The 23914-nt window shown below is 38.3% G+C and overlaps 2 protein-coding genes across 4 annotated transcripts in view; both read left to right on the top strand.

The window, feature by feature from the left end:
• LOC121909354 (laminin subunit alpha-3-like) overlaps positions 1 to 10435 on the top strand; it is a 60638-nt gene extending 50203 nt beyond the window's left edge. For 2 of the 3 annotated variants that reach the window (XM_042429861.1, XM_042429860.1), the window contains 17 exons: positions 6 to 133; positions 852 to 996; positions 1112 to 1207; positions 1315 to 1463; positions 1564 to 1681; positions 1903 to 2040; positions 2156 to 2286; positions 2581 to 2715; positions 2876 to 2996; positions 5564 to 5697; positions 5886 to 6066; positions 6223 to 6381; positions 6473 to 6638; positions 7344 to 7498; positions 7867 to 7960; positions 8085 to 8204; positions 9039 to 10435. In XM_042429861.1, coding sequence (XP_042285795.1) covers positions 6 to 133; positions 852 to 996; positions 1112 to 1207; positions 1315 to 1463; positions 1564 to 1681; positions 1903 to 2040; positions 2156 to 2286; positions 2581 to 2715; positions 2876 to 2996; positions 5564 to 5697; positions 5886 to 6066; positions 6223 to 6381; positions 6473 to 6638; positions 7344 to 7498; positions 7867 to 7960; positions 8085 to 8204; positions 9039 to 9181 — 2313 coding nt within the window. In that variant the 3' untranslated portion in view covers positions 9182 to 10435. Of the gene's footprint in view, positions 1 to 5; positions 134 to 851; positions 997 to 1111; positions 1208 to 1314; positions 1464 to 1563; positions 1682 to 1902; positions 2041 to 2155; positions 2287 to 2580; positions 2716 to 2875; positions 2997 to 3324; positions 4436 to 5563; positions 5698 to 5885; positions 6067 to 6222; positions 6382 to 6472; positions 6639 to 7343; positions 7499 to 7866; positions 7961 to 8084; positions 8205 to 9038 lie in introns of those variants that run through there. The other variant, XM_042429862.1, reaches the window with a different exon arrangement.
• A 1078-nt stretch (positions 10436 to 11513) lies between these two features.
• LOC121909247 (tetratricopeptide repeat protein 39C-like) lies at positions 11514 to 23738 on the top strand. The gene is made up of 15 exons (XM_042429712.1): positions 11514 to 11617; positions 11788 to 11961; positions 15335 to 15383; positions 16589 to 16717; positions 16901 to 17015; positions 17228 to 17633; positions 19681 to 19849; positions 19943 to 20036; positions 20118 to 20225; positions 20306 to 20415; positions 20507 to 20630; positions 20787 to 20884; positions 21069 to 21173; positions 21273 to 21311; positions 22918 to 23738. Exons 2-15 carry the CDS (start codon positions 11816 to 11818, stop codon positions 23005 to 23007), a joined length of 1782 nt encoding a protein of 593 aa, XP_042285646.1. The 5' UTR covers positions 11514 to 11617; positions 11788 to 11815; the 3' UTR covers positions 23008 to 23738.
• Positions 23739 to 23914: the final 176 nt, after the last annotated feature.

Raw genomic sequence — 23914 nt, forward strand, 5'->3', positions numbered from 1 at the left:
CTCAGCCACCAAGTTCTCTCAACTACCCCAAGTACAAGGGCTGCATTGAGTTCTCCTCCTTTAATGACAAAGTTGTCAGCCTCTACAATTTCCAAAAGGCAGAGAAGATCAATTTGGAGACTCCATGCAAGAGGTTTGTCCTAGCATAATTAGTCTTAAGACTAATTAAACTCTAGATAATTTTCTTTTTAGCTATAAACATGTTTGTATGCCTTCTCTGTAACCTGTGGCATTATTTCAACATACAGCGGAAAAAGAGGCAGCTCATCCGCTCTTTGTTTTACCATCAAGTGTTTAAAATGTTCAGTGTCATTCCAGTTTCTGATTTCATCACTCTGGCATGAAATGGATAAACATTCCCATCCCATCCCTCAACCCTATTTTATCCCATTCCTTTTTAGTAGCACTGGCAATGTCACCATCAACAAGTGTTTTAAAGTTGGAACTGGCTCTTTTTTTCAATGCTCACATGATCTCTCTGTTTTTTTGGAGGGGGGAGGTTTGTTGTTTTTGTTTTTGTGGATTTCCGATAATTAGCTGGGTGTTCCTTGACAAACACGTGCAGTAGGTCAGTATTAGCCCCGTTTTTACTGGTGACCTGTCCAGGAATTTTTTCCGTCTCTTGCCCAATGGTTACTGGAATATGCTCCAGCCCCACTGTGATCGTAAAAATGAATACATGGAACTATAGAAGCGGGGCGAACAGAAACTTTTCAAGACAACAAAGACAAACTGACTTTAAATCGATACTTTTGCTCAAGAAAGGATATGTGTTCAGTGAGAAAATGTTGAGACTTCAGAATTTTAACATTTAACATTTTAACAATTTTCTGATTCTCCCCTGCATCCAGGTATGTACCTCCAATGGACTCTGACTACTTTGAAGGCACTGGATATGGCAAAATGATTATAGATAAAATATCATCCGTCCTCCTCATCGGTATGTCCGTCTACACTCGTTCAGAAAATGGTCTGCTCTTGTACATTGGAAATGAGGTAAATTATTGTTCATGAGGTTATTTCATAAATCTTATATTTTGATGCACTTTTTTTATAGAATTAAACGTGCTCTTTTCAAGAATTTGATCATTCTGTTTCCTCTTTAACATAGGTCAACTACATCACTGTGACAATGGAGATGGGTGTTGTTGTTCTACGTAGTAACTCGCTCAAAGAACCAGTTTCGAAAAATGAGAAAATCTTCCCAGTAAGACATTTTTCTTTGTTTTCTGCAATCACTTGCTCAAGTAGTTTACATCACTTAACACAGAATTATTAATTGAATTGCATCTTACTCCTCTACCCTTTTCTCAGACAAACGATTGGGCAGATGTCCTCATCATTTTTCCTAAGACCGGAAAATTAATAGTCCGCGTAGGCGGTAAAGAGGTGACAGCCCAAGTTGGATATAGTGAATTTAAAGAATACTATATTGGTGGTGCACCACAAGACTTGAGGGAAAGGTATGTGGTTATCAATTTTCCTCTACTTCCTCTAAATCCGTGCTGATTGAACCTTTTCCCACTATAGCAAAAATAACTGCATTTTCTTCCCCTTTCACAGGTATAACATCACCACACAACCATTCAAAGGCTGCATGAAGAACTTGAAGCTGAATAAAGACTTTAAACCTATTGATGTGCAAGTGGGCATCAGCAAAGGTTGTCCCAAGGAATCCCTGGTAGGATGTTAACCTCATCATTATAAACCACTTAAATATTGTCTTATACATATATATATATATATATATATATATATGTATATATATGTATATGTATATATATATATATGTATATGTGTGTGTATATATATATATGTATATGTGTATATGTATGTGTGTGTGTGTATTTATTTTACATGTTAACTAATTAACTAATGTCTGATGTCCATGTTCTTGTCTAGATTACTCGTAAAGCAGAGTTCAGCTTGGGGAGTTCCCTGTCAGCTGACCTCACAGGCTTCAGCTTGGCTAATGTCACTGTCTCCCTTGGATTCAAGAGCACAGAGAATCAGGGTCTCATTCTGGAGAACAAACAGCAGGTCAGTAGCCATATTTATTTTCAAACCTGACTTATAATTGTGACTTTTGAAATCTGAGTTGTGTGGGACAACAGAACACGGTCAGATTTAAAACCTTTTTCTTTCTATTTTCCAGGCTAATGGGATGAATCTTGCATTGGAAAATGGCTATGTGATTCTGTCTTACAATAACAAGATGTGGAAATCTAACAAACAATACCATAATGGCCACTGGCATTATTTGACTGTGACCAAAAAAGATGGAAGGTATGAAAGAAGAATTTATTTTACATTCAGACATATTTAATGTGAACATTCATACAAATGTAACATTAGTTCAGTGTGGTTTTAATGTCACATGTGTATAGTTTCACATATGAAAAAGTACAGGACAGTGTAGGACAGAGCTATGGACAGTGACACCTGTTGCCCAGTAATTTAAATCATACACTGGACAAATACAATACAGTTAAAGAAAATAAGCAAACTCTGGCAAATTCTCATAACCACTTCAATCTAAAGCTGATGTACAATAAGTACTATGATCATTCTCCCAAACAGGATTACCTTAGTTATTGATGATGAAGATATGGGTCAGGAGCAGAGTGGCAGCACTTCCATAGGTGACACAGGCGGCTCCATGTCCCTGGGAAGAGACAAGTTCAAAGGCTGCGTTTCCAACCTCTACACAAGACGGTAATCAACCCTCACTCTACATTTTATAGCTGTGTAATTTTAACATAACTCAAGAGATAGTTTTTATTATTGGAGTCACATTTCGACTGTTTGCTCACTATATATCTTTTCACTTTGATACATGGTGTTCATTTTATCTGAATATTTTGTTGTGTTGCAGGCCAGAACAAATGTACAGAGCTGAAGACTTCAGCCTCTTCAAGGCTTCTGGAGATGTCCTGCTGGATGTGTGTACTGCCGACAGTCCTGTCCAACTGATGCTGGACCGCATGTCTAAGAAGGTGAGAGTTTGTCACATTTACCGCAAAGACATTTACTCTAGTAATTTTAATATGTTTAATATTTGTGAACTTGAATCAAGTGACATTATGTTTATACATCTAGAGCAATCCATCTGATTTCATGGTATACAGTAATTGTCAAACTAGCATGTACATTATGAACATGGTGACATTGTTGATTTATTCTTCTCACTACCAGTAAGTCATAACCATCTTCTAATTTCCTCCTTTGTACTGTAAATGTGTACTGTAAAACTATCCATTGCTAAATGTTAATGATTTGTGTTTCCTTGACATTGTTTACATTGTTTTGCTGCCTTATTTCCAGAGATGAAGAAGAAGGAGCCCTAAGACCTGCTGATGTTGACAAGAATCTAATATTGACATGAAAAACTGGCAGCTTGCCTCACAATGTTCTGTTTCTTTTGCACAAACTCATTAATTTACAGTGTACTTCAATAAAAAGTTGCATGAACATATCTATAATTATAACAATCATTAAATGTATTGTATCTCATCACATTTGTCTATTCTATTTAAAAGAATCAAATAACTAAAAACATGAACTTGTGAATAACAAGTTTGAAATCATCTCATGTCTCTTCTCTTTCTTCCATGTAACTCACTTTCTAACAGTCATTCACAAGCACGTTCCCTCTAACTCACTGTTGTCAGACCTAATGGACACACTCACACACAAACATTATGGCATGGTAGCTATGGTAACTTCACTGTCAGATGAAATGACTCATGAAATGAATCATTTCCTAGAGTACAGTAACGTTCACCTATGTAGACATTTCACAGCACATAAATACAAAAGGATCTGCATCTAAGTTTCTCAACATTTTCTGGCCCATAATTCTGTTTTAGTTATTAGAATTCATGTCATACTTATACTTTTGTGTTCTACCTTTGTGGACATACTGTAGAATTACAAAAATATTTTAAATTCAAACACATATCAAATGAAAACTCTTGTTATGTGGACCAGTAAAGCACTTTGAGATATTGTATGTAATATGTGGTTACACAAATAAACCTGACTTAACACCCAAAACCTACTTATATCACTTTTACATCTCTCAAAACTCTGAATGGGATCCCAATATTAAGGCTGAGAAACATTGATCGACATTATGATTAATGATGATGCCAATGAGAAGTTTGGAAGAATCTCCTCCTTAGATAAGATGCCAGTATTTCACAGCTACACCAGAACTGACAGTGTTCAAATATTTCTTATTCTATGCTCTCAAAAGCATGATTACACTTTCTATATCTTCTTCAAATCACATCTTGCATGCTCATCATAATTTACATATCTCAACATCTGATTAAAAGCACCGTATCACAACCGCCTTCAATTCTCCTACAACACCTGACCCACAATGAATTGCCTGAATAATTATTTCTTGTCTGCTACATGAGTTCATAGAGGTGCAATAATCAATTAACACTACATGACAGACTGGTATGAAAAATATAACCAAAGGGGTAACAGAAACCCCCAAACACAGGTGCACCTAATGAAATAATAGAGTGTAATAATGAAACTATACAGTGTGTAATCTTTACAATTAATAATACAATTTTTTTCCAAAACAAATCATCCTCCATTTTCCTCTCATAATATTATTCTGGACATGTCTATTAGTTTCAGAAAGCAATGTCTGAAACTCAATGTGTTTTTTTCATAAGGAAGAATGTGAAGATACATACTGTATATCACACTGCGTCAATAATGATTTTTTTGTGTACAAGCTAAAAAATCTACCTGTTCTCTCCTATATCAATTTCATATCAGTGTTTCTGACATCAACAAACCTATTGACCTATTAATTGAACGTATTTACAGTTTTATGATCTCTATAGGTCTATGATGGCTGCAGGTGTCATATTTGATTGCATGCCAAACTAAAATCACTCAAATCATATGAGCATGACGACTGCTGCCCTTGATGCATATCAAACAGTATCGCCAGCACAAATACCTATCTATGTTGAAATCAAACACACCCTGAGTAAACAGAGGGGCTGTGGTGGTTTATCTACAAAAAGAAACACGATGTGATGGTAAAAACTTCAACGATCTTGTGATTACAAGATCCACACTGGACCACCAATCAGCATCAACACTAACTGCATATATGAGTAATGAAAAGAAAAATGGTATCATATTTATCAAAACTATCACATGCCGGCTGTTGGAGAGACATATACTGTATTTCTGTTGTGCATCACAGCTGAATGATGCCACAAAGTATAAATGGAAGCTTAAGATGGGATGGAAACATGAATTATTTTATGTAGAACATTCTAATCTGTGGATAAAAAATAGTTACTAAAGAGCCTGGAATCTCTTTGGCTCGTTTTCACATCTGTGGAGTCCCAGTCTATGTTTATATCATCTTTGACTGTTGTCACTCTTTCCATGGATTTCTGTATCCTCCTACTTTCTTTTATTCACAGAGTGGAGCCAATTTGAATACTTCATAAAGAGCTGTGGCTTATCAATGATTTAAGGAACAACTTTGTGCTGACTGTTTATGCTTGTGCTGTTTTAGGATGGTGTGACACAGACGATAAATGAGAGTGTATCAGAGTGTTCACTACCAACCCTGGTTCAAAATGGTTATTTCCTGGGGGGTGCTGTTAGCAGTCTAAGCTACAGCCTTCCACTACAGGTGCTGCAGCCCAGGTGAGAATTCTATCTTACCTTACAGCACTTTTTCATAATATTATACATACACATGCATGCACACACAAGTTTCAGTGAAAGATTTATGTGTTTAGCTGAGTCTATCTTCTCAATAACAATGCTTCAGTTATGTCAGAGCCAATATACACACATGTACTGAAGATGATGCCTCTTTTTATCCTCCACAGGCCCCACTTCTCTCTTGATGTCAAGACTCGATCTCATGAGGGTCTGCTGTTCTTTGCTGCTACCAGAGGAGGGCGCTCTCATCTTGCTTTATACATGTCCAAAGGCAGGATCAGGTTGTCTGTAGGCCAACAAAAAGAGATCTTCAACCGGGAGAAGTACAATGATGGGAAGTGGCACTCGGTCAGTGAGTTTATATCATGCTACTCTAATGTATTTTGAAACAAAACCAGACTTTAGTATAATTTTAAAACTGTTAACCATAGAATCATTCAATCTACAAATGGAGTTAAACTCTACTGTCATTCTTTGTATGTATGGTTAAAATGTTTCCTGTAGGTCATATTCAGTTTGGAGAAGAAGAAATTCCGATTGGTTGTAGATGGGATCAGAGCCCAGGATGGTCTTATGACAAATGCTGAGCTCGCATCCATGCAGCAGTTCATGTCACCTGTGTACTTGGGCAGTGCCCCACAGTCCCTTCATAAAGAGTTAAAGGTAAAAAAACAAACAAACACACACTGGCCAGTTCACACAAGCACACAAACAAGTTTTATAATTTTATTTTATTTCTTATTTTTACTTTCAGTCGAAGAATCTTCCAAAGCAAGGTGTGTCCGGCTGTGTCCGCAATTTTAAAATGAATGGAGCACCAATGTCAAATCCAACTACAAATCGTGGGGCCGGCCCCTGCTTTGAGGGACCGACACAACGAGGGGCTTATTTCTCAGGGAATGGAGCACATGTCATTATCAGTGAGTACCCCACTAGCTGTGAAGTCATTACCAAATCTTCATAGAATATATTTTAGGTTTATTTGACAGGTTATTTAATAATTTTTTTGAAGAAGTGACAATAAAAGTGTGTTATAAACTGGAGGCACGGCCGTGACTGTGACAAAGAGCTGTGGAATTTGGTTCTAATTATATATATATATCAGTGTGTAAGAGAAAAACAAAGACATAATATACTAGTTACATAGAAAAAAGATTATGAGCAGTTGTGAATTTTCAGAGGAATTTCCTAGAAGACACTGTCAAGATCTTCTACTGAATCTACCAAAATCTAAAACTGAAATATTACAAATAGAGATACATTGAACCCAAGTAAGTACACTAGTAATACACAACTACTCAGGAAGACAAATGTGAGATTTTGCATGTTCAGCTGACCCACTGTGCGCTCATTAAACAACTCTCTAGGTTACAATAGACATTAATTGGAAGTAATTAATTAAGGAACACTGTCTCAATTTTCTCTATAATTAGGACCAAATTACACAGTTCTTTCAAGGAATCATGTTAGGAAATTAGTTACATATCAGTTCCTCCCAGGAAACTATGAGACCCATAAGAAAAAAATCTCCTTGATATGTTCACTTCAGGGCCTTCTCTTCATTGTGCTGATACTTACAGTCTAAATTATGATATCTATGATGATATTTCTTTTCTGTATTTCAGATGACTCTTTTGTTGTGGGCTCCAGTTTTGAGCTGCTGTTTAATATTCGTCCAAGGACTCAAACTGGACTCCTGTTACATGTTGGTGATATTAGCAGGACCCCGTATGGACATGCGATGGGCCACTATCTCAGTATTTACATGCTCAGAGGAGAGGTGAGACCTGACTGTCAGTTTATTGTTGCCTCATTTGTGTTTTTCTGGCCAGATACTCCTAACCCCAAATTCATTTATGTTGTCTGATTAGACCTCTCCTCAGGACTGTGTGGGCATGTACAGATTGATTGACAGCTCCCTTACTTCTTTCATCTGCCAGTAATGAAAGCACAAACTCTGAAAAAGGCCTTGTGTTATTAGTTTATAGAGATTAGTGACCTCATAGCTGCATAGCTCCACCTTACAGGAGGCCTAATTAACCAGATTAATTGAAAACACATGTCGGTGTGCAGGGCCTTTAACAGGTATCTTTACTTGAAGTGCGTTCCCTGCACGTGTGATTTAAAGCTCTGTATTTGGATTTACAGGTAGTGGCACAGGTGAACAACGGGAAAGGGGAATTCATGGTGTCGGTGCAGCCAAAAGCTACATTATGTGATGGGATGTTTCATAAAATTTCAGGTAAATTACATATTTCATAAAAGTACTGTATAACTCTGTTTAAGCTGAAATTGCTATTTAACCCAGTGTACACAGTGATAAAAACATGTCATTGGCATTAAATTCCTGTCCATGTGTCTTCTAGTGATCAAGAGGAAAAATGTTGTGCAACTGCATGTGGACACAATGGATAATTACAAGATTGGACCACCATCTTCCACTACCACGTTGACCAAAGATCCCCTATATGTGGGTGGCATTCCTGGTGAGTGTTAATCTATTAATCTGAGTGTTAATTGACTTGGTTTACCTTTATCTGAGATTTTCTGCAAATAAATAAGATGTGAAAATATCACAGCCAAATGTTAATGTTATACAATATAATATTATGAAGAATGAATAGCCATATTTAGGTCTGATAACTGATCTGTGGAGGCCAGTGGAGTCAAAAAAGCCAAGAGGCTTAAAGGAGGCATATCATGCACATTTGCGGGTCTATATTTTGTATTCTGGACTCTACTGGTATATCTTTGCATAATTTGCAGTTCAAAAAAACTCCTTATTTATCTTGGCCCATATGCAGCCCCTCAGTTCAGACTCAGACAGGCTGGTTTAGCTCCTGTCTCTTTAAGGCCCCCTTCCCGAGGAGCCCACTCTGTTCTCACTGGTTAGTTTACGGAAGCTGTCACACCTTTGAGCCCAAATCCTATCTGAACAATGAGAGTGGACAACGTGAGCAACCTGCGTAACAAATTTAACAACAACCTTAGCAACAAACGTTATCAACAAACAGCCGTTACTGGGCATGCATGAACAATCTGACGTCATCATGAGGTAACACTGCAAAAAAAGTGTTCAGAGCAGGCTGAAGCCTGGGCTTTTGACTTTCAGGGAGCATTTTTACATACATTCACCTCATGTTTTGGAACTTTGACCATATTTAACATAGACATCCAACATCATAACAACATAAAAATAACAGAAAATCACAAAAAGCATGATATGTCCCCTTTAAAGGGCTGACAAATTAGGAAAAAATCAAAGTAGTTGGAAAAATGAAATCACTTAACAGTTTACCACCCTTACCTTTCTGCTACAGAGATGTCAATGCAGCAGACACTCCCTGTCACCTCGTCCTTCGTGGGATGCATCCAGGACATGAGGATAAACAGCGAGCCCATCTCCTTCAACAGGTTGTCTGGCGTGTTCGGTCCAGTCAACCTCAAAGAGTGTCCGGGCTGAACAAATGTGTCTCACTGCATCATCACAAACCTTGGGACCACGTCCACTGCCAACCATGTGCAATCTGTTACCAAGACAGAGAATGTGTTTGTGTGTAAGAATGTATATAATATGAGGAGTGTGTATGTGTGTGTGTGTGTGTGTGTGTGTGTGTGTGTGTGTGCGTGTAAAATAGAAATACTGTATAAGTAGCAGCTCACAGGTTTGCTGCTCTGTTAAACATTTCTGTATTTATTTTGTGATAAAATCATGTATCACAGCACCAATTCATGAATGCATTTCCTGAAAGTTGTTTTACAGTCTGATATGTTGGATCCATTAATTCTCTGTCGATAATCAAATGCTACTGAATATGCTTGTGGTTACTCAGGGCTGCACTATAAGTAACCCAGCACTTTAAGAAAACATGCCTTTTGTGATGGTGCTTTAATGGAGATCAACATTATCAGTTAATGTCTTTTTATTTTTTTGTTTGTTGGACTGAAATGTTTGTATTAGAATAATTTGCAGTTTACACCTACAGTGCTTGATACCGTAACAACATCTTCAGGGGCTGCCAAGCTATTTTATCGTCATGTCCACATGCCAGCATGTATAATTCTGCATTATGACTGGTTTAATAGTCTTCACACAGGCCATGAAATCATGTTTTTTCCCATATTGTATTACTGTTGTTCTGAATTAATTTTGCATTCCTATTGCATGCATTGGGATGTTCTGTGTGGCTGTCAATGTCAGTTACACCAGAAAACAGCAAGTACTGAATTTTGAGGAGTGTTGTCTATGAGCTAAAAAACTATATAGATGCCATCATAAGTGTCGCAATTTTGGTCAGTTGTGTTTGGGACCATTAAGCCCACATTACTAGAAAGTTGTAATTAATATTCCGGAAAACAAAATGTATTTAAATTCCCCTGAGAGTGTTTACTTTCCTACTTTGTATATTTGTGTAAAAAAAAATGTGATAGTAGAAACAATATGCATGATAATTGGACATATTTTTTACATGCATTCCTTGTGACCACTGATTTGTAAACCATTTCGTAATCTCTTCAATTAATCTTCTTTATAAATACTTGTCAGTGCCACAGGTGGGTCTTGTGAAAGATCTTTTCACTTGTGATCATGATGACAACTCACAGATTTCATGTGAGATATGAATTTTTGAGACTATCTGGGATTTATTGTTGAATTATACTCAGCAACATGTGTATACTTTTGATTGTAAGATTAGATAAATATGATTTACAACTTTTTTTTTGAATAGGTCTCGCATTTAATTTTGGGAAATGGTGATTCACATCTACAGTGTTGAAATATACCTCTCCATATATATCTACATATACCTACATTTTGAGAGTAGTTATTAATGGAAAGCTTGAATTAGAATTAGTTTTAGAACTAGATAAAGTGGTGTTCACGTACCCTTTCAGCTCCATAGGAATTTATTTATATAATCCTTAAATTTGACAACAGAAACATGTTAAACTTGCTGGGTCCTGTATTGCAGCCATTTCTCAGTTGTGCTCATTGGCTGACTGGATCTCCAGCAAAAACCACCACGCCCACTATGATGCTGCCTTCAAGGACATTTTGTGAAGTCGAGCGTAATTGCAAAGTGGTGCTGCGACCCATCGGATTCTACGACCAAACTGAATTTTATTGCCACTGCTAACGGGCTTTTTAAAATCAGACCTGATCACATACGCTATTTTGATAGCAGCTGTGACAAAAAACTGTGCCTCCATAATATTTAGATGTTAAGAAAAAAAAAAGATTGCATAGATGCAGAGATAAAGCCAAACTATCAAATGTTGATGGTGGTTACAGCAGAAACTGTTATGATATTGCCCCGTTACACTGAAATTAATTTTGCGTCCTTTGGCAGTTCTGTTTAAGAGTCTGATGCACATATTAAACATACAGTTACAAATATGACACTTCATGGACGTACAACACACATCAAACAGTGATGACACTCGTACATATCACATTGTATCCTCTGGATTCAGATCACATCATATGATCATGTGTATGTAGAGCACTTAACATTACCCAATACCTATCTAGTGTCTTTCCAACTAATTAGAAACATAAAATGAGCACAAATGGAGACAAATAACAAAACGTACTGCGTACAGATAATGTTAAACAGGAGCAAATAACAATATTCACAAGTCTACCATCGCTTGTTTTATCCTTTTACAGTCTAGTTACCACTTTGCAAGTCAGTTTATGTGGTTTATTGCTTTGATAGGTCGCCCCCACTGTCTTTTCTATGTAATCTGATCGAAAACATGATCATTCCGAAACCACCTGAAGGCAGCACATTTCCTGTCTACACAGGAAAACACAGAAGCTACCGGACAGGCGGCAGAATCCGGAACCGCTACAGAGCCACCAGGACAAGACATACACACACTCATGTAGCTGGAGGTCAGTTATCCGAACTAGTCCGCTTATAAGTCCTCTCATGTAAGAATATGAATATGACCGTGTTTGCTCAAAACTGCGCCACTGGTTGAGACTATTCTGTCTGTAAGTAAACTAACCAGACACACCGCTCGTCCCCTCCCTCTTCCCCATAAAACCCCGGCCGCGTTCAGTTCCTCTCCTCCGGTATCAGGTATCTCAATGGCGGACCCGGCGGAACCAGCCCGGGGGAGCTCGGAGGAGGAGAAGCCGGACCGTATAAACGACGCAGAGCTGGCTCTGAAAGGAATCAATATGCTTCTCAACAACGGATTCAAGGAGAGCGACGAGCTCTTCAAAGCATACAGGTCTGTGAGTGTTTCCCTCAAAGACAGCAAGCAGTATTTCTGTTCCTACTCTGTCTGTCTGTCGTTGGAGGGGGTTGGGGGGTGATAAATGTGATGACAGGTGTAGCTAATGTTTTAAAACTACTGTGGTCAGACCAGCATAAGAAGATGAAGACATGAAGACACCCCATCAGCACTGTCTGTGTTTGTCTGGTGCAGCACCATATGATCAGGTCACAAGCAGGATTGTTTTAGCAAATATCCACACCCAGTATGTAACTTGTGATGCTCAAATAGTCCAGTGACTCTTTCATCATCATCATGATAATAATAATGTTCTTTATGTGTGGAGATAGGTTGCTGTGACCATCTTTAGTGTAAGTAAACACACATATGTTAAAAGGTAAATGTTAAACCGGTTAGCATACCTGTCATGCCAGTCAGTTACTTTGAATAGGTATTTGTTCACATCACAACCACATGTTGGATAGTTACACCTGTTCAGACTTGTTTTGCAATTACCAAGTTGTATTTGTTGGATGTCTGCAGATTGATCTCTCAATTTATCGTTGAGTTTATGACTGTTCAGTAAAGAAAAGTCCCTGTTATATTTCAATAGCTTCTTTTGGTTCTGGCCAACAGTCCAAAAATCTTAAAACACTCAGTTTACAATCATATAAGATGAAAAAGATGCAGCAAATCCTCACATTTCAGAAGCTGGAACCAGTAAAACTTTGGCAGTTTTGCTTTAAAAATAATATAAATAATTTATTAATAACCAAAATAGATGCAGATTGTTTTCTCTCAACCTTCTTATCGAATAATTGACTAAATATTTCAGCTCTAGATCAAATTTTGTGTCAGGTTCAACCTGAAAAATTCCCTCTAATACCCACACACTTAGACCTGGGTCCACCTGCTTACTGTAGGAGTTTGTATACATTTCTCCATCACACTGTTTTATTATAGCTGATTACCTCTGGGAAGGGTTTGCTTTCAAGTTGAATGTTGATGTCACAGTATGTGTCCTGACCCCTGGTGAAAGCTTAAATGTCACCTCTCCCACTAATTGCGCTTAGCACTAGGTGTCATCCTGTTTTTATTCCATCAGCGAAAAAGATGGAGGGAAGTGAAAGAGGCATACACAGCAACTGAGAATGAGCTTGTGACTGCCTGTATTAACCAGTTTCCTACTAAAGTTGTCCTGGCACTGCTTAGTTGGCATTGTGTGTTGCGTTATGGGAGCATGAGATAAGTTAAGGGGGTTTGGTGATGCATTAAATCATATCCTAAGGCTATGAAGGGATACCTGCACCCACTGATTCAACCCATTCCTATCGTATTGAGTGGCTTTTGTCTGACCGTCACCTTGTACCACAACTTCATGTTTTTCCCATGAATGGACAATGGACAGTCACAAATTGTCCCAGAGTAAAAGAATTATGGCATCAAATGTTATAATTCAGACAGGGGTATAGAGAATAAACATTACATCATACAAAACTAAAAGCACTTTCCATTTAAAACATTACATCATACAAAAAAATGAAATACAATACCTTGTGTTTAGTACTTTGTGGTTAATGGTCACAATATTGATTATGTTTCAGGCATGATTTCAATTGTGATTTAAAACTAGAGAAGGTAGAGCATTGTCTGATAGTTATTGTGTTCCAAAAGTTTGCAGCTCTAATGGAGGAAGCTGACCGGCCACATTCAATGGACCTGTGCTGTACTACACAGTTGTCTCTGGTAGATGCTCTTCTTTGCCTGATGTTATCTGAGCATAGTAAAGCAAACTCTGTCACTAGGGGAGGAGCAAGATTGTGGGTAATTTTGTACATTAACCTCTTCCACTTCTGCCCCCCTACCACAGACGCATTTTTGGGGGCATAGGGGATGTTTAGGGGGAGATAGCAGGTCAACCATATACACCACATAGAAGTGGTCTACATCATCTGAAAGTTGGGAGCCTGAAGATTAATTTGAGTTCTGCACTGTGTGTCAAGTTTCTCTAGTAATAAATCTGTAATGAACATTGTGTTTTGGTTAAGCGCCTATTCAAATTTTGAAATTTTAGAGTGTATAATGGGCATAGAACAGTATGATGGAAGTATATGATGGCCATTCCCATGCTCAATTATGTCTCATAAGTTGTTGCAGAAATTTTTGGGTTGATACCATTTTTACCACCAAATTAAGACATTTTTGACCACTCGAGACTTGATTAAAAAATGGTCAAAAATCCCTCCAAAGTACCACATTAAGACACCATGACCTTGAGGAACACCATAGAAAAATTCATGCTCTAATTTGGTATCAAAAACTTTTGACATTTGGAGATTTCTGTAGTCACCACTAACTCCCTTATTGTCAACATACCTAGGAAAGCCATACATCCTCTGAGTGCCCTAGGTCTCTAGTTTGCGATTGTAAAGTTTCATGAGGCTGTGAGGTCACAATAGGTCATTTCACACAATAGATTATCAAAAATGGTCTCACTACAATGAAATGGCTACTATGGGAACTAACATCAATACACATGAATACAATTAGAGCCACAAGAGTCTCAGCTTCCCAGTCATACCAAATTTATGCAATTCCAAGACTGTTTAGGGACCCCGATATGCAAAAATATTCAAATACATCATTTTTAGAATAGTCAAAAATAACACGTTTATACTGCATGCGAAAATGTTTTTTTCCCAAAACTGCATGGGATTAGCATAAAGTGGGAATGTCTGTAAAGGGGAGGCTCATGGGTACCCATAGAAACTATTTTCATTCAGTTATTTTGAGGTGAGAGGTCAAGGGACCCCTTTGAAAGCTAGCACAACATGGTTGGTACCAATGGATTCCCTGTCTTTAGGTTGTCAAATAGGACTCCATCTAGTTGATAGTATTTTCAGACAAATTAAAACATGAAAGTTTTAACAGAAGGGCATTATAATTCACAGTGTCAAATGCCCCGTGCAAATCCAAGAATACTGCTCCTACAACACCACCCCTGTCAAGCTTTGACTTCATTTGCTCTATGAGAGAACAATTAACAGTCTCAGTCAAGTAATGCTTGCTAAAACCAAATTGCATTGGGTGAAGTGAGATATGTCCTGTGTTCAAAAAATCTACAAGTTGCTCTGTTACAACTTTTTTTATGATCTTTAATGCTATTGGCAGAATGCGAAAGGGTTTATAGTTTGCCACATCTGATGTCACAACTGCAGATTTTTCTAATTTATTCAACAAATTTTAACAAATTCAGGGCTCAATGGATGAAACCAAAAAACCAAAAAATGATTTTTTGGTTCTCCACCCATAAAAGGAGGCATAAAAGGTCCTCTAGATGTGTTACAAAACATGTGTCTTATCATTTCTTTATATCCTTCTGTTCCAGGAACTATAGTCCTTTGATGAGTTTCGGGGCCAGTTTTGTGAGTTTTCTGGTGAGTTGAGATGCAACGTCCTATTGCAACACACTACTGTTTTACTTTGTGGTCCAAATACTGACAAAAATGATTGTAGATGCTACTTTGAAAAGTACTTCTGTTTCCTTATAAGTTCAAGGAATTTCCCTTGTGGTCCTGATGGGTGCAAAGGCAAGCTTCTTAATTTGTCTGGTACAAAAACTGTGGGACAAACTAACTTGGTGTTCTACTATGAATTAGGTTTTGCGTTGCAGTGGTATTTTTATAATCCAATTTCACCTGGATTCGTTTGAATCATTACATAACATTACATTCATTTAGCAGACACTTTTGTCCAGAGCAACTTACAGTAAGTGCACTCAAACTCAACAGGAACAAGAGCCAAATGTCCTCAAAAATTGTAAGTGCAACTGTCCCATATAAACAATAAAAAACATATTCAGAGAGTGTGTTTTATTTCAAAAGAAATTAAATAATGTTTTTATTTTGAGCAATTTTCACACAATAAAATAATTATATACAAATAGAGTTGTGCTTGACATTCACTTGTTTACTTTGGAAAGAGGAGTTGCCAAAAAAATTTCAGCTGATGGTCCAATTACTCAGTTGACCCAAAGCTGTTGACCATACAAGGTTGCTGTCAGCAGATACATGTTTTTGTTTCTTTTAATGTAAAAATATAAATAGAAAATCAGATTTAAAAACAATGATAACCATAATAACAAGTTAGCCCTCTCCTGTTTGCTTATCTTTGGTGCCAGTTGATGTCACCATCTTTCATTCTCTGTAGGTGATCTGACAGTAATTTAAGAAGCCTTTATTCACTTCAACTCAAGGGAATACTTGCCTTCAGTGTCATTCCATTACTCTAAAAAACTCAAGAAGACATTTGTGAGATTGGCCTTTCAAGGGCAAAGGAAGCAAGTCAAGAATGATGTGTGCTCAGGGGGCAAATCTTAACCCAGAATTCACTGTGGTGATAATCTTCTTCTCCATTATCATGTGTAGAGAAACTCCCAAGAAAATGGAGAATAATTTGTATAAAATCTGAAAAGTAAGATTTTGTTTTCCTGCTTTCTGGACTCTGTAGTTAATCCAAAATTCAGTCCAAGATTAGATTTTTTTCCTCATTTTCAGCACTTCTGTATTGTCAGCATTCATTCTGGAAAGTTTGTGTAATTAGTGTTAAACAGGATTGTTTAACTGGTTTACTTTTTCTGTAGAATGCCATGATGACATTTGAAGAAGAGAAAATGCAGATGGCCTTTGAGGACCTCAAAGCTACAGAGAGGCTGTGTGAGAGTGAAAACACTGGTGTCATTGAAACCATCAAAAACAAGATCAAGAGGAGTGTGAGTAATCTCAACAACAGTTTATTTCATGGAATGTACATGCTTATACAGTATATAGAATAAATACAATTTGCCTAAAAGGTAGCTTTCTATACAGTACCACAGTGTCCAGCTTTGCTGTTAGCTTGCTGACTTGCCTGTTTGCCATACTAGTCTATAAGTGTGAGGTATTTGTGCGGGTAGATGGACTCTCAGAGGTCAGGGGTGGCTGCAGTTGACCGACTCCAGAGGCAGATCATCATTGCAGACTGCCAGGTTTACCTCGCAGTGCTGTCTTTCATCAAACAAGAGCTGTCAGGTAAAATACTCCATAATATCTGTTTAGTGACTATAAACCACTAAAGAATTCAAGTCACATTTTATTGGTGTTAAATGAATGAAATTAATTAGCTTTCCAACTTAGTTTTGATCATCTTAATAACAGATGCAAATGCGGAATGTTTTGGAATACAAGTAGGCCATCGCAAAAGATAATAAGTTTTGCTGACCTAGTCTTCAATCCCCTGACAGCATACATCAAAGGAGGCTGGATCCTCCGTAAAGCCTGGAAAATGTACAACAAATGTTACAGCGACATCACACATCTGCAGGAGGGCAGCAGAAGGAGGGCATCAGAACAACAGGTGATGCCTTCCCCATCTCTGTCAGCCTCCTCCGACCCATTGCAACACCACCGCTCCTCTTCACCCGGGCCAAGCCCATCTCAGAGACTGGACAGTATCAGCCCCGAGGTGCTGGATCGGCTAAAAGGTTCGGTCAGCTTTGGTTACGGCCTCTTTCACCTCTGCATTTCGATGGTGCCGCCGCACCTACTGAAGATTGTCAACCTGCTGGGTTTCCCTGGTGATCGTCTTCAAGGCCTGTCAGCGCTCACGTATGCCAGCGAGAGCAAGGACATGAAGGCCCCCTTAGCTACGTGAGTATGTGAGTGAGTATGTTTGTGTATCTGCATATCTGGCTGTAACTGAAATACGATCTGGCTAATGAAGTTGTAAATAATATGACAAATTAATGGAAACATAACTTCTGGAGGAATGAGATGCATGAATCGTGCTGTAAGTGGAAGTGAAAATTTCAGTTCCTAAATTACCAGCACATTCACCAATAACTCATAACAACAGCATTTTTCAGCCATATGTAATTAATCAAATCAGTGCATATAATTCCTCTAAGGTCCAGATGTAAACAACTTTAAAACTAAAAACTGGAAATTTGGTCATGTTCTTCATGTTACCAAGTTTTGTGTATGTCAGTAATGATAACATTACACTACATGTATTGTATATACATTGGGGTCCAAAAGTCTGAGACCACATTGAAAATCTCTAATATTTTCATGTAAACCTGGAAATAATCAGAAAGTTTGAGGACTCAGAAACCTTTAAAAACACGAGAAGTTATGACATGTAAAATGAAGAATATTTAAGATTCAGCACTATTTCAAGGTCAGCAATCAAATTCAAGCAAATTTGTGGCATTGACTAACTTAACTCATTTGTACAAAATGAGATTTCCTTGAGTTTTATCCCTTCCATCGAAGCACGCCTTCAAATGACACTCAGGCGGATTTGATCTACTCATCAGAGGCCCGTTCAAGTAATTCAGCCATTTGTTCACCTGTTATAAATATGGCTGTGCCTCAAGTTTCCAGCAGATCATTGCTTACTAAGTAGCATTGTGATAGTGGGAAACTTGGCATCAGAACTAAGTGAAAGTGTCATAAATCAAATTGTTTTTGTAAGCAAAGAGGGGCTTTCTCAGTCTCAAATCTTGGCTAGACTAAAGGTTTCTGAGGAACTCTAAAATGCTTTGCAGAAACTGGATCAGTTCTATCCAAAACATGATCAGACAGACTAAAAGTGACCACACCATCAGAAGATCAATACATCAAGCTTACTTACTACCCTGAGAAATAGAAAAGCAATTTCAACACAGATACAGAATTTGCTAAATAAAGAGCTCAAGACTCCAATCAACAAAAGTACTGTCAAAAGAGGGCTGTCTTGTAGTGGTCTCAGAAGATGAGTTGCAGTTTCTAAACCACTTCTCAGGAGGGGAAACAAGGCCAAACACTTGTAGTGGGCTAAGAAATACCAGCATTTCACAGTGGATGACTAGAAAAAAGTCCTATTTACTGACGAATCCAAGTTTTGAGATTTATGGCAGTAACAGAAGGGTGCATGTAAGGAGACAAACAGGAGAGAGAATGATACCACAGTGTATCAAACTGAATATTCAAGTCTGGGGGTGTTTTGCCTACTCTGGAGATGGACATCTTCACTGACTACACCCTGACCAAGGAGAAGTACCACTCCATTCTTTAAAAACATGCCGCACCTCAAAGCTTTGCAAGAACTACTTGAGGACCAAAGAAGACCGAGGACTCTTGACTGTCATGGACTTTCGTCCACAGCCACCTGACCTCAACCCCATTGAACATTTATGGAGGCACTCGAAGACTGAGAAAGCCAAGCATTCTGTGACATTACAAGAAGCTCTTTGGAGCATTGTCAAATCATGCAGGGATAACAGGGGTCATCAGGTTTTGGACAAACCTTTGGAGTCCATGCCAAACCTTGAGTGCATGCTGTGCTATCATTAAAGCAAAAGGGGTACATACCAAATACTAAGATATTCTGAAATTCATGTACATTTTTCAAAGATACAACTTTTCACTCAACTTGTTAAGCTGATATTATCATTTGTAATGAAAAAAAATAGTATTACATTAGAAACAAATGTAAAATAGAAGTATCTTGACTAGTGATCTCAGACTTTTGGACTTTGCTGTACGTTGTTTTTCAAGTTAATTATCCCGTGTTTGTTAAACATCATTAGTCTTATCTTGTCAACCAGCTGGTTCAAAATCATTGCAAATCATTCAGATTTTGTATGTGAAAAATTATCTTTTCTGCTGTACACTTTATTCAGACTCATTACAGCCTCTCTGCATCCCCACACAGCTTGGCCCTCTTGTGGTACCACACGGTAGTGCAGCCCTTCTTTGCTCTGGATGGCACAGACACACAGGCAGGCCTATTGGAAGCCAAATCCATTCTTCAACAAAGAGAGGCTTCTTATCCAAACTCCTCTCTCTTCACGTTCTTCAAAGGCAGAGTCCAACGCCTTGAGGTAAGTAAATGTTAAGAATAAACCTTACTATGACTTAGGAACACTCAATATTGTCTCAGCCTGTGACTCACACCACAAAGTTCCCCTTTCTAGTGCGAGATCAGTAGTGCCTTGACGTCCTTCAGTGATGCCTTAGATCTGGCCTCTGACCAGAGGGAGATTCAGCACGTGTGTTTATATGAAATAGGTACTATTTTCCCTCTCAGATTTCAAACCACCTCACTCAGCACTAGTCTGCATCATAATTTCTGATTGCTGAACGTTTCAGGTTGGTGCAGCATGATTGAAATGAACTACAGAGAAGCCTACAAGGCCTTTGAGCGACTGAAGACAGAGTCTCGCTGGTCCCAGTGCTACTACGCCTATTTAACCGGAGGTACTAACAGTACAGATGAATTGGGCTTTAAGGGCATTTCTTATGTCTCATTGGCTCCTAATCCATTATTTGTTGTGTAGTGTGCCAAGGAGCCACAGGTGATCTGGAGGGAGCTGTCGCAGTTTTCAAGGATGTTCAAAAACTATTCAAGCGCAAGAATAATCAGATAGAGTTGTTCTCCTTGAAGAGGGTGAGTATGTATCCAGCTGATTTTTCTACTGCAAATTCTTGATTTAAATTACATGGAAATCAGTGAAGTGTGTATGCACATATTTTATCAGGCTGAGAAGCTAAGGAGCACCTGTCTATCCAAAGAACTGTGTATCCTAGCGGTGATTGAGATTCTTTATTTGTGGAAAGCTCTGCCAAACTGCTCCACTGCCAAGCTGCAGACAATGACACAAGGTACTCTATTATAAAATCTTTCACTTTGATCATGGATGATAGTGTCACACTTGAATAAACAACTAGTTCAAATGAGTTTTTTGTGTGTAATTTTGCTGCCTTGTTTGTCGTTGTGTAATTACCTGTTGCCAAACTGTATTCTTCTTCGACTTTTAGTCCTGCAGAAGATCGGGGATGCCTCAAGCACAGGCCTGAAAAACCTGCTTCTTGGTGCCATAAGCAAATGTCTTCATAATACCAAAGATGCCATTCAGGTACTCTCATGTCTACTTAATAATACAATGCATAGGGGCTTGGAAACTGTTATACTTGTAGGATTGTTGTAGTAAAAATTTTACTTTACAGGCAATAGTCACTACTGTGGCAATAATGGTTATAAATAACTGATTTTATCTAGTTTGTCATGACTGTCTTTTTGTTTTCCTTTTTTTTTTTCAGTATTTCCATCTGGCTGCACGGGACGAGGTGGGCCGTCTGAGCAACTCTTATGTGCAGCCGTACTCCTGCTATGAATTGGGCTGTGTGCTACTGAACAGCCCAGAGGCAAGTTTTGTGTGTGTCAAAGAGAGATTCAGAGACGATTCCCCTTATCTTAGATGATGAAGTCACATGGTCTAAATATTTAATTCTGTCTTTTTACAGTCTGCAGCGAGGGGCCGAATGCTAATGCTTCAGGCCAAGGTACAGTAAAAGTTTCTTCAGTTCTTGTTTTTTTTCCTTTTTATAAAGCTCTCACTGCCCGATCAGGTGATGGCATATCCAATAAAAGGAGAGGCAATCCTGTTGCTTAGTTTCTCTTGGAGTCGGTGGGCCTTAGCGGGTTGTACATTAGCTTCCAACAAACTCTGTAGATCATAGATCTGAATACCTGCTTGTATGCCAAAAAAGAGGCTTCTCTCTTCCAACTCAGCCGCCAGATCATGAGGCAGTGACCTAGAAAAGAGCAGGTAGAAATCACACCTCTTGCCTAAACCTGGGCGTCTATGATGACTGACACTTGCTGTGTTCATAATGCAGCTGCAGTATCACTCCCTGAGGAGGGAATGTGTATCGCAGTCCTGAGAGAGAGAGCAAACATTTCCACCTTAAGAAAGGCAACATTGACACTCTCCTGGAAAACAAAGGTGTACTGGGTGTAGTCTCAACCACCCAAATCTCGTTGTTGAGAAATGTCTGGTGCAGCAGCCTTGACTGTACTAGTGGATGGGCTGCTGACATGAACATAGCACTTGCTCTGCTGTAGCTGTTAGTCAGCTCTGCATTCTTATTCAATATGTTTAAGCTTTTGACAGGTGCTTAGTCATTGAACATGCACAGCCTCACAGTGAAAGACACTGGAGGGTGAAATCCATCCCTGACAGAAGAATAAGCTGGGTAAAATCTGATTGGGCAACGACTGCATTGATCTCTCTGAGTGCATTGGGGTGGATCCTTGTCAGGGCTTATCTAATAGCAATACTTGTTGGAGAGCAGAGCTCAACGCACAGTATGTAATTTTCTGATGTTTTGGTCTCTCAATCAAAACAATAACAAAAGACGGAGTTTGATGACGTCCTGAAGTGGCGTAGGATCATGGGAGGAGTTGTCTTCATTGTTAAACAACCACCATTGCCGTCATTGCAGTCAGCTTCTCCCAGTTAGCCTTACTTCAGTGTTCAATGTTCAGGAGGTTTTTACTGGGAACTGAATTTTCCACAGAGGTCTACTCTTCTCCAAAACAAATGGACCCAGTGATTAAAACCAGTAACAACACTGAATACAGCAGTTTCACATTAAAAATCAGCTTTTCTCCCATGCTGCTCGGCGGCCTCAGGACATCTAGGAGGGGCTGCTGCTAATGTTTGCTCAGCCTGATAACTTAAGATCCAAACGTCTAATGACTAAAATCCTTCATCTGGTTAAAAGATAATTAGTTAAAAGATATAGTTAAAAATGACCAAGATCTAAAAAGTGTATTGTAAAAATGTGGCTTAAAACTGGATAAAAAGTCAATTTATGACAGCTTCTGGTGGACAACCACAATGTCAATGCATGTGCAAAGGGGATATGACACCTGACAGGTGACCAAATGAAATGGGCCGTTATCTTAATTAAAATTACGGCTTTCTCTGGGTTTGAACACTGTTGGAAACATTGGGGATAATATAAGTACACAACTCAACAAAATATATAACAAAGGTTTAGTCATTTTTATACATTTTAATGCGTAAAAGTTACATATCGGGCCTTTAAACAAAAAAGAATGTTATTTTATTGACCTCGTTGTCTTTTCCACCGGACTATGCAGGAGGACTACGGCGGCTACGACTTTGAGAACAGGCTCCATGTTCGTATTCATTCAGCTCTCGCCTCAGTGAAAGCTGCTGCTCAACCTTGACCAAGTTTTACCTTCACCTCAGAAAGAACTGGAAGAAACAGTCTTTGAAAAGCCACAATGCCATTCTGGGCGCTTAAGTTTCAATGTTTTACTTGTTTAAATGTATTTATTTCTATTTTCTGAGCCAATGCATCATTTTAAAATGTGTACAATATATTCAGTAGGTATTTTATGGAAGAAGAGTTATGAGATGCATTTAGCTGATGTGTTACAGGACTGCACGATAAATTCATAAATCAGGTTTTTATTGTTTACATGGTTAATTTCAAAACTAGATGCCAGTTAAGTCAGATGAAAGTCTAAACATTTATTTTGAATGGTGTCATTCCACAGAGGGACAGTTTTTCCTCTCATCTGGAGAAATGTTAGGTCAAGTAGAGTAATGGCACATATCAAGTATTAAACTAACAAAGCAATTAAAATGAATGACTCAGCCTATGACTTTGAGAAGCCAATATTGTCTCCATCTCAGTGTTGGTTGTTGACTTTGACATTTGTGCTGCAAAGGCTTTGCTAATCCATAGGCATGAGTACTTCACTGTAATTTTTAGTGTAGCCATTTTTTTAAGGAGAATTGTTTTTTATTGGTGTAAATATGTCTTGCACACAGGTTTTATCAGATGTGCCAACATAATGTGCCACTTCTGAGTGGCTTAGATGCACATTGCTAATCTGGTTCTCCTTTATATTGTATGTTTCAGGTTAATAAAATTAATGTTTTATCCACTGTACTTGATGAGTTATCATTTGTGTGGGACAGCAGGTCAAACATAATGTATTCGGCAACAGAAATATTTTATTCAGAAATGATCAAAACAAATGGCTAACAAACAGTTCTGATGTTAACTCTGTTGTTAATCATTCTAACAAATCCACACAAGCGTCAGGGAGTATCCATTCTACTTTT

Source organism: Thunnus maccoyii, chromosome 12 (assembly GCF_910596095.1).
Source record: "Thunnus maccoyii chromosome 12, fThuMac1.1, whole genome shotgun sequence".
NCBI classification, from domain to species: domain Eukaryota; kingdom Metazoa; phylum Chordata; class Actinopteri; order Scombriformes; family Scombridae; genus Thunnus; species Thunnus maccoyii.